The sequence below is a fragment of the Berghia stephanieae genome, chromosome 4, assembly GCF_034508935.2.
Source record: "Berghia stephanieae isolate SIO BIC M18660-M18661 chromosome 4, UCSD_Bste_1.3, whole genome shotgun sequence".
In the NCBI taxonomy this organism is placed as follows: domain Eukaryota; kingdom Metazoa; phylum Mollusca; class Gastropoda; order Nudibranchia; family Aeolidiidae; genus Berghia; species Berghia stephanieae.
This window is the reverse complement of record NC_088363.1, coordinates 20,912,673-20,924,295: the sequence shown is the minus strand read 5'-3', so window position 1 is coordinate 20,924,295 and position 11,623 is coordinate 20,912,673. Positions and strand designations below refer to the sequence as shown.

At 40.4% G+C, this 11,623-nt stretch overlaps 1 protein-coding gene across 1 annotated transcript; it reads right to left on the bottom strand.

Moving 5' to 3' along the window:
* Positions 1–7,304: 7,304 nt before the first annotated feature.
* LOC144971951 (uncharacterized) lies at positions 7,305–9,507 on the bottom strand. Its single transcript, XM_078913027.1, has one exon. The coding sequence runs from the start codon at positions 9,318–9,320 to the stop codon at positions 7,956–7,958; it is 1,365 nt and encodes a 454-aa protein (XP_078769153.1). The 5' UTR covers positions 9,321–9,507; the 3' UTR covers positions 7,305–7,955.
* Between the last annotated feature and the right edge of the window lie 2,116 nt (positions 9,508–11,623).

The window sequence follows — 11,623 nt, the reverse complement described above, 5'->3', positions numbered from 1 at the left end:
TGACGAAACCTTACAATATCCGACAAAGTTATGGGAAGTAGGCAACAGTGTGGAGTAAACCTGGGACTCGGGTAGGTGTACACTAGTGGGGAGTGAACCTGGGACAATGGGAAGAGGATATCAGTGGAAAATGAACCTGGGACTATGGGATGTGGATACCGGTGGACAGTGAGCCCAGAAGGTACTTCTCTTTATTGAAACCTACCGAAATCGTCAAAAGTTATGGGAACCAAGTGGCAATGATCCGGGATTCAGGGAAGTGCACAACAATGGGGTGTGAACCTGGGGCTATGGGAGAGGGATACCAGCGGGAAATGGACCCAGCCTATAGGGTTTGGGTCCCGAGAAGTATGAACCTGAGACTATAGGAGGTGGGCACCAATGGGGATTGAACCTGGGACATACGAGAGGTAGATACCGGTGGAGAGTGAACTCAGAAGGGTACTTTTCTTTGTCGAAACCTACCGAGGGGATTGAACCTGGGACTCAGGGAGGTGCCCACCAGTGGGGATGGATCAAGGGACTAAGGGAAGAGGATATCAGAAGGAACTATGGGAGATGGATACCTGTGGGAATTGAAGCCAGACTATGGGAGTTGGGTACCCGAGGAGAATGAACCTGAGACTATAGGAGATGGCCACCAATGGTTATGGAACCTGAGACTGTGAGAGGTAGATACCAATTGAGTGTTAGCTCAGAAGGGTACTTCTCTTTTTCGAAACCTACCGAAATCGTCAGAAGTTATGGGAAGTGGGCACCAATGGACAATGAAATGGTGAGAAGTGTACACTTCCATGGTTTCGTAAAAGAGAAGTACCTTCTGAGCTCAAATCCACCGTTATCTACCTTTCGTAATCCCGGGTTCAATCCCCATTGGTGCCCACCTCCTATACTGTCAGGTTCATTCTCCAACTCCCATAGTCCGGCTTCATTTCCCACAGGAATCAATCTCCCATAGTCCCAGGTTCATTTCCCACTGATATGAATGTGCCTGGAATGTGCTGAAGTGAGAATTGACACTAACAAACTTAATTAATGAAAACAGTGATACACGTAAAATCTATAATGTAATCACTGACGAAAAATGTAATTTTTATATTGCAGGAACATTACGCACTGTAGATGAGAAATATGTTCACGTTATAACACACTCAATTTAAATCAAAGTTAGTATTTGAACTTGCATGAAATTGATTTGAGTACATTTGTCAATGTTGATGATGATATGTTGGCGTTGGGTTGATCCAGTGAATGAAGGGGATGTTTTTGTTGCTGTTGTTGATGGTGATGATGATGAAGGGTTTTGATTTCACGATGATGAATAAATGGCTATGATAAATTTCTTTTATTCATCTCCAATGGGAAATTTGTGATTGGGTCTATTCCAAGGGAAGACTGGAGTAAACCCGTGGTCGTTGACCGCAGTGCAACGTCGCAAAGAGAACTCAGGGCCACAGAGCGTGATTGTGCAAGCGAACTTGGTACCTTATATGTATTAGTCAAATGCCATACCGCTGAGCCACGCTTTCTGATAAAGAAGTTTAGCATCATCAACTTTTATCGTGGACTCTGAGCAGTGATTGGCGCTATTGGTAGAGTATCTATTACCCCAATCCAATTGTACCCCGTTTCTGTCTTTTATCTCTAGTCATTAAGCCTTCTCTCCCTTTCATGGATTGAGATGACTCTAATTTCCCCAGTTTCTGGTTTGAATCAATTGCTGAGAGGAAGGCAGTTAGCTATTTCAATTTGTTTATGGGAAGTTTTATTATTCCTTCTAAATATACCTTATCTTTAAACAAGTAAGGATTTGGGGGGGAAATGACCTCGCTTTCGGATGAGAAGGTCCTATGCGCTCGGCGCATAGTTGAGTCCTTGGAAAAGGCTGTTTACTCACATTCTCTCACCGTACTCAGGTGTAAAATGATTACCTGGCCGTTAACAGCGGTGTCTTTGTCCGAAAAATTGTAATATCAGAACGGCATGTCCCGTCCTACATGTTAAATGTTGCTCCTGACCAGGGACCCCTTGTAAAGCGCTTTGAGCACATTTAGTGGATATTTTACGCTATATAAAGCTCAATTTATTATTATTATTATTATATATAGTTGGATGGCATTGACATGCCTAGTGGCAAAGGATGTCACTTGCCAACTTGCTATGTCTTCTGCCTATCTATATCTGGCTTGAATTATTTGCCGAAAGAGTGAAACAGAAAGATATTCCAGTGTGCTTTATGGGAAGTTTATTTTTCCTTGTAAAATGCCTCGCCTTTAAATAAGGAAGTGTGCTTGGAAGAAAATCTAACCTTGGTTGGGTGGCATTGACATCCCTTGTAGCATGGGAGGTCGATTGCCCACTTGCTGGGTCTTTTGTCTACCTATATCCGTTTTCAGACCTGCCGTTCATACCGATTAATCGGTATCATACCGATTTGCAAGACCTTTTTTTCGTATTTACCGATTTCCCGATTTACTTGCCGATCGTACCGATTTCCCGATCTGCATGCCGATCGTACCGATTTCACCAAGTGACCAAGGGCCCGCAGCCCTCCACCCCTCTCTTTTACGTTTACTTTGTGCTTTACGTTGCACGTTAAAATTTTCAAGTCTCGTGAACTTTGACCCGTCCCGCGATACCTCGATAGATCACATGACGTAGCGAGCCTCTTTGTGATGCCCTCACACAGATAGAAAACACACACGGCGCGTTATTTAGTTTTCATTTCCTTTGTGAAGCGACAGCGAGCTGTACTGGTAAACCACCGCGGTCCCTGGCTTCTGACTCGTTACCAAGTGCCACCATCTTTAAATAAGTTAGTAGTCCGATTGCCAGATTGGCGTTGTGCGTGCCATTTTGGGTGTTGGGGAAAAATAAGGGGAGGGGGGGGGAGGTTGTGACGCTTTGGTTAGTTTGAGTGACAAGTGTCAAATTGTGACACTTGGGATCGACCAAAAAGGTAAGGAGGCTATTAAAGCCTTATGTTTTCTTAACAAATATTGTTTCTTATGCTTCGACCTCTAATTTTACGTCTCATCCCAGATACTGATTTTTTTACAATGTCATACTGATTTCCTTTTTCGTGAAGTGGCAGGTCTGCGTTTTGATCTTCTACATTTTGTTTTTCTGGCCAAGCCCTGGGTTGAGCTATTTTACTTTCTCGAGAGGAAAACGATCAAACATGTTATTAATGTATGGGTAGTCTATCATAACCATGAGACTCGTGGAGCCAGAGTTAATCCCGGTTTATATAACGGACAACAATCATTTATCATTTGGATAGGGCGTAAAAAAGAAAATAATAAAGCTAAAAGTAGACAAAGAAAGGAATGACACACACCTAGAACACAACAAGCAGGATCCAATCCATGCCATTCAGCGAAGTAGCCAAGTCACTCTATTCCGCCTCCGAACAGGACACAATAGACTAAGAGGACATATGTTTACAAAGCTAGGTATTGGAACAACCCTTATTGCCCATGTGGAACCGACCATGAAACCACTTTACATGTGCTTATGGATTGCCCATTATACAACGTGCAACGTTCGAACCACTGGGTCACCCCTACAACACTCAACACAAAGCTCTATGGTGAGGCTGAGGACCTAAAGCGGACCACAGACTTCATAGCAGATATCGGACTGCAGCCATAGATGTCCATCAGAGGAACGAAGAAGAAGAAGAATTTGGATAGGGCGTGATTCTATTGCAAAGTACCTTCGGCCAGATCTAAATAAAAATTATAAAATTCCATTTATTCATTCCACAGGGGAAATTTGTCTCTAAGGTCTATTCCAAGGGAAGACTGGAATAATCCAGGGAGTCAGCGCAATGCAGTGCCACAAATTGAGCTAGGGTGAGGTGACTTGCTCAAGGCCATACAACGCAGCGGCGGTTGATCGAACTCGGTACTTTTCGGATACGAAGCAAAGATCGCACCGCTGAGCCACGCTGGACCCTGCTATCCAATCATTACTGGGTGGTAGTGCGGGGCGGTCCTTGGCAAGCTTAAGGACCACGGTCCTACGGTCCTTGGGAAATGAAGACCGCAAGGACCGGTCTCTAGACCGGTCCGTTCATTCTTGAACCGTTAAAGACCGCTACACGATGAAAACCGTGGCCTACAGGAGTAAAACACACGGAGTAGTCACACTCATTTCAAATTGTAACCTAATTAGAGAAGAGGGGTGATGCCTTCTTTATTTGCTCACCGTACTTCATTGTTACTTCGATAATTTAATAAAATTTGAAATTTATCCCCATTAACGGAGATAATGGCATCGCCCAAGGCGTTGATCGAGTTGTTCGTGGCGTTGATACACACACGCAACTCCTACCCCCCCCCCCCCCTTCCCCCCCCCCCCCCCACACACACACACATTAGAGGGCAGCGAGCATTGAAGAGTAAGAGAGAGACGTGAAGTTATAATAAGAGGGGGTGGATGAGGTGATAAGAGGGGTCGATGGTGACTTTTCGCCAGATCTAACAAACTCAGCTACCCATTCATTGCTGAGTAGACAGGGATTCAGAAAAAAATCGACTGCACCCGGGATCGATCTCTGGCCCTTTGCGTATAAAGAGAGTGCTCTATCAACTGAGCTATCGGGGTCCCCAAATATTCTATTGGACCTTTTAAAAATACAGACGTTATAACTGGTTTTTTTGGACGGAAGAAACTAATGAAACTCATATTACTTGATTAGTTAAAACACCAAACGAAATTTTAATATTATTGTATTATTTTAAATGACAACAATGCGATAGAAAGGAGTGGCGACAAGAGATGGACAAAAGAAAACAAAAATCAGACTTGCAACTTGCTAGGTTCGACACACACACACACACACACACACACACACACACACACATCTTTAGTAGTCACATACATTTCAAACAATAACCCATTAGAGAAGAGGGGTCATGCCTTCATCATAGATCATTGTCATTGCGATCATTATGGTGTAGTAAATTTTGAAATTTACCCCGTATAATGGAATCGTCCAAGGCGTGCGCCTCCTGTTCCCCCCATCTCACACACGAAAGGGCGGTTTGCGGAGTGGAGGGAGGTGGTCGTCTGCCTCTATGGTCGTCTGTGTCGTTTAGTGTATGGCAAAGGGGGGTGGGTGCGATTAATTAAGTGGGATGGGTGGTGATTGGTGGAAGATAGGCAAAGGACCGAGGCAACGAATCGCTGGGGAAGTAGTATGGCGCGAGACCGTTGAAAGGTGATAAGAAGTGAGGACCGCCGGCGGTCTTCCTCTTTGGGACTGGACCACGGTTCACAGCTAAAAGACCGTGGGACCGGTCCTCGGTCCGGTCCTCAGCGCGGCACTACTGGATGGATGGGAATGGGGAGGGGGGGGGGGGGGGATAAATCAATCTCGACTCAACCCGTGATCGATACTTTTCTTTTCGCCTATAAGGAGAGTGCCCTACTAATCTCCTATCGAGATCCCCATTATCTTATTGGGAATGATGATTGTTACATCATCTCCTTGTATATGTATGATCCATCGCCTCAAGTCTCATGTCGGAGTGGTTTTGACGATTAAACTAAAATATACTTTATACACAAAAATGACACTTGAGATAACTTTATTTCATTAAGGGGATTGAATTAGTTCAAAAGTTATAAACCAAAATTTCAAAAGTTCATATGTCATCCTTTTAATTGATATTTACTTTCTGGTATCCGCTTCATCTCGACACAGTATTTACCAATTTGAAGGGGTATGTCACATCTATAAATGTGTGGCTATTGGTCTTGTGGTGTGATACTCGTCTTTGGACTGGGCAGTCCAGGGTTAGATTCCCACTCTGAATGGCGCATATTTGAATCCTTGGAAAAGGCTCTTTACTCATTTCTCTAACCGTACTCTGGTGTACGAGTGCCTGGTCATTAACAGCGTTGTCTCTGTCAGGGAAAAAATGTCTCGTTCTACCTGCATGTTAAATGTTGCTATTGGCTAGGGATCTCTTGTTAAACGTTTGGAGCTCGATAGTGGATAATGCTCTATATAAATATATAGTTCACTCCCAAAGGTGTCCACCTCCCATATTCCCGGCTTCACTCTCAACTGGTATCTACTTCAATTATCACTGGTATTGTTCTCCCATAGTCCCGGGTTTCTTTCCCTCTAATATCATCCTCCCATAGTCCTTGGTTCACTTCCCACTGCAACCCACTTCCCATAACTTCGGTCGGTTTCGGCGGGTTTCGTAAAAAAGAAACACCCTCCTTCTCCCAAAGTCTAAGGTTCACTCCCCACTGGTGCACACTTTCCTGAGTCCCAGGTTCACTCCTCACTGGTGTGCACATCCCTGAGTTCCTGGTTCACTCCCCACTGCTGCCCACTTCCCATACCTTTGTCGGGTTTCGGTGGATTTCGTAAAAAAAGGAACACCGGTTTAACATTGTTGTAATGGACAATATTTTGCGTCATTTTTTAAAGATTTCCATTACAACAATGAGCCCATAATGAATTGGGTTATCAGACCAGCAAATAAATGCACAATGATTGAGATATATTTAGATTATACAACTTTACAACGGAAAGGTCATTTTTGATATTTTGTTTTGTCTTTAAGAAAGGCCTTTAAAATCTTGAAATCAAAATTATTGCTGGTTAAAATTACAGGCGGAAAGTCAATCTAATTCAAGTGTTGACCTAGTTATCTTCACATGGTGCTAAAAACACCGGTGTCTTTTTTACGAAATCCGCCGAAAACCATAGTCTCAGGTTTATTGTTGCATACTTCCCATAACTTTGTCGGATATTGTTGAGATTCGGCGGGTTTCGTAAAAAAGAAACACCCCGAATGAACAAATATTTTCCTTAACACCAAATGAAAACAACATTGTTTTAAAGATTGTTGAAACACTATGTATACCAGGCATAGTAACATATAAAAAATAAAACTTTACTTCGGGCGTCTCTTTCTATGGTGAGGTTACAATACCCCTCCCTTTTTTAACTTGAATCAAAACGATTTTTTTCTTTTAAGTTTGCAGTGTCACTCTCTTGTTTATTCTAAAGTCAGTTGTTTAATATTCAATATATTTTAGAAATTATGAATATGTATTTAACAACATTTGAATTTTCATTATCAATCTTTCACTTGTTTATCTCACCGCGCAATACTACGAGCTTTCACTACCTGCTGTGGCGTTCCATCTCTCTATTCGATTATGTCCTTTTGTCTCCTCAATGAAATCTGGAAGACTTTGTTTCCCTTTCTTTGTTTCAGTTGGAACTAGATTTTTGACTTTGGACGTTCATGTCGGAAGTAGGACATTTTTTTAAATTCTTAAACTGCTCATCGCAGTTGACTGAGGGTCTGCAAAGATAATGATTGTTTTTCTCTTCAGCTACTTAGACGGATGTAACGCAAACATAATTTCTAAAACGAACCGGAAAGCAGGACGTTACGATCACCATTCAACAACGCCGTCTCAGCTGGTTAGGAAACGTCCTCCATATGAAAGAAGACTGCTTCCTCAACAATGTACATATGAATCGAAGAACGACACGGGAAGCAACTGTCGAAAGAGACCTATAAACCGGGGAGCTGACATGGGACAAGGCATACATGGCAGCACAGGACAGATAGGAATGGCGAATCGGGACGGCCCAATGTGTCAAAGACACGGGAGGAACTAAGGTCTAGGGTCGATGAGCAAGATGCTAAACACTTTACTCCAGAGAAGAGATCTAACAAAACTTTTTGAATATGAAGTAGAAATATAGCAAAGCATATTTCTAATTAGCAAGTTGCTAGCCCTAGTAGAATAGTACATTAACAAAACATTGTGATTCAAGCCAATGTATGTTTTTAACTTTTTTATAGGTTATCAATGCACACATTTTTAAAAATCATTTTAGATATTCATTTTCGATCTAAAAATCACTTTACTTCACATGTATGGAAGAGTCTGGGCCCCAATAGCCATTATTATCTGTCACACGTTGTGAATAAGAGCGAGTCCACTCCAGGGATGTCAAAGATATTCGAGGAATTATATCTGTGGACAAGCCAATCTTCTCTTCCTAGCAGTCCAGATAATTTGTCCTTAAATTCTCTGAAAGGCTTATCTTTTGACAACAATATTATGACGTCAGCGTATACCCGGATATGGACGAGGGATTTGGATTGAGCAACAAAATTTAACAATGCTGAAGAAGTAATGGGAACAGAGCAGAGGAACGCTTTGAGGGCTGTGCATTTCCTGCTCAATTTGATTAAGTTATTGTTAAGTTTGTTTAAGTTAGAAAAATGCATGAGGTTCTCTTCCCAAAGACTGTTATAAAAAGCCATTGTGTTTAAAAATTTCCCGTAGTTGTCTATGAGATGATGGATAAATGGGGTTGAAATAGCATTAGAAAGATTACTAAATACAATGGATTTCACAAACGGATTTTGGCATAGATGTGATTGATGTAGAAATCTATTTTGGAAGATGTAATGGACTTGAAACCGGTACATTTTTTCTTTAGGTATGTTCACATTAATTTTACTCCAGGAAAGATGGACTTTTTCTATAAAATTGATTCTTCTTGTTATGGAATTATTGACGAGGTAGAGATGTAAGAGGTTTGCTTTGAGTAGACAAAGAACGATATCGGTGTTGATTAAATGTATAGGGCATTTCAATGTGTCGAGATAACAAAAGTAGGTCAAGCTTAGTTGCTGCCTGAAAAAATCAGATGCAGAAGTTGTTGACAAGGGCATGTCGCCAACGAAGACATCAAGACATAGCAGAACTGGGTAGATGAAATGTTCAACAAGAAGTCCAAGATACCTCTCTAAACCTGAAAATGTTTGGTCACGAGATTTAGATCCATAAAACAGTCTTTTTAATGAGATGGAACATTTACCTTTTCTCTTGAAAACTAACTTCTGAATTGGTTCAAAATAGGCTTTATAACAATGGCTGATATGAGAAACAGCTAGGTAATAAGGATGAACGATACACAGAGATTTAAGCTGACCACAGTGGTGAGCTACTAACTGAAGAATGTTGGTTTTGTCACTGTCATCCTGAAAATCTTCGAGGTGAAGCCATAGTTTACAGTTTTGAAAATACTTTCCAAACGTTATTACTATGGTCTTCTCGTGATCATTGATTTGATTGAATGGTCCATGTTTGAACAGAGAAGAACACTGTCGGGTATTTTCAAAGTGTTGCCATCCGAAAGAAGATTGTAATACCTTAGTAATTTGTGTTGACGCGGAGGCCAGCGTTTCCTTTTCTTTCCAGTGTAAAAATGATAGAATGTGACCAAGCACATGGTCCGGTAGGGTGTCTAAGTCTAGCATTAGGAACCCCCGTTATAAATTGTTTTGTATCGGTCTAGATTGAAAATAACCATATTATTGTTGTTATTCAAATTTACTCACAGTTTTTCATGAAATTATAAGAGTGACAATATCATTATTTGCGTGCAATATATGAATTGTTATTTACTTCATCGATCTGCAATCTGCATAAATTCAAAAGAGGATATTAAAATTGTTCAAAGGCAGTGCAAGAATGTGCGGGAAGATTACCTATAAATTCAAATCTTTATCCTACTGTTGTCGTATTGTATCGTTAAAGAGCTGATCCTTTCTTTAAAAAATATAGCCTTGTGGAGAACATTGTGCTTATTTGAGTCAATAAAAAAATTATACGGCGCACAACCTACTGAAAGATTTGAAAATTAGAAATGTATTTTTACAGATAGATAAACAGATAACTTGATTTCCTTTTATAATTTAAAGTCAGTTTGAATGTTCGTTGAGTCACACGGATATCATAAAATACGTACCGACAACACCAACACTCTCAAAAACAACCAATTTCGTCACTGTAAAAAGTTGTCAGTTATTTGGCGTTTTTCGACAGGACGAACAACCAAAAGTTGACAGATCGAGTTTGACCATTATTTTGATTTTCAGCCGCCATTTTGATTTGTTAAGTATTGAAAGGTAGTGCAAAGCAGTCCTAGGGTTTTTTTTCTATTAGGGTTAGCTCTAGATCGAAGGATTTTTTTCTATTAGGGTTAGTCATAAGTCTTAGTAAAGATGCTAGGGTTTTTGTTTTTTCCATAAGTTAAGTAAAGGGGAGACATTCCAAAAGCTCCTACATCCCCAGTATTCTTTCATTTTGTATGTTCACCGTTGATCTTCTGTCAGGCGTTTATTTATTCAATTTGTCATCATATTTTAAAAACTCTAGAACAAACCTTGATAGATTTGTGAAAGTTCAAATTGCTGTGTCACGGTTCAGAGTCTATAGTGGCTTACACTTAATGTTGGGCTACACAAAAAAATCATCAGAGGATGTACCAAGTTACACAGACAACGTTGTTTACCAATCTGCCCTCATTAAATGATGGCGGGTACAATATCGAATGAAAATAGTTCTTTCCCCGCGAAATTGCGGGCTTTTTACTAGTAGCTTCTAAAAGCCTTTAAATGCTCCGTGTTACTGTCATGCATAGATACAATTTATCAAAATTATATTGTAAACAACTTCAATGTTACTAGATAATACTAAGTATTAAATATCAAATACATAAAAAAGTGTCATAGTCAATATTCGTAGTATAATTATCTCTATTTACATTTATTTGGGATGTCCAACTTTATACATTTGAGAGTTTCAATTCATTGATAAACAAAATACAATGATATCCATATTAGAGAACCAAAAAGTTGAAGTAAGCCTCAGTCATTACAAAATTACTTGATAGGTTAATCGACCGCAAATCAGGGCTTCGTCGCTGTTAAGGACAATTTAGCAACACTTCAGGTCCAAGCTTATTTACAACTTTGATAACTAGAATTGGTGTGGTTAATGGTCTTATTGTTATAATGTGGTTATAGATCATTAGCTCTATTTATCGCATTTATTTTGCGCACCATGTTTTATTTAATTTTGATCTGATTCCACACAAAATTAAATAAAACATGGTGCGTAAAACTTGTATGTAGACTTCAGAGTTTTGATCCGCCGATCGTGAAAATCCAGACTTCAGAGGTTTGATCCGCCGACCATTGTTGTATAAGACTGCATTCAAAAGGTTAAAGAGTTGAATAAATTATTCAAAATGGTCTACCAGGGGGGGGGGGGCGAAGTGGCCGGGTGGTTAAGATGTTGCACTGTGACCCGGAAGGTTCTTGGTTCGAGCCCCGCTTCAGACACTTTCGTTTCATTTTCCTTGGGCAGTATTATTAACCCCAAAGTTGCTCACTTTGGACAACGTGGATTATTCCTGATGACATTAGACATCTTCTTTAATGGATTATCTATATTCCCTCGTGGAACGCCGAGGCGACGGTATCTAATGATTCCGTGGCGGAAGGCGTAATTTTTCTTCTTCTTCAGTTAATAGTAAATAATCAGGGAATATAACCAAGGAAATATATACAATACCAAAGATATTTTTCTGGATTATTTCCCATGCCGGCAAACTGAATGCATCATTTCTCGAGAAAGCAATCAGAATTCCCCATCGTTGAATTTATGCTTTTTGGTGTCATTCTAAACGACGACTCAATTTTATTATTATTATTAGAACAAAGTGACTCTAAGCTACTAGAAGCTGTAGACAGTCAGAAACAATAAACAAAAATGA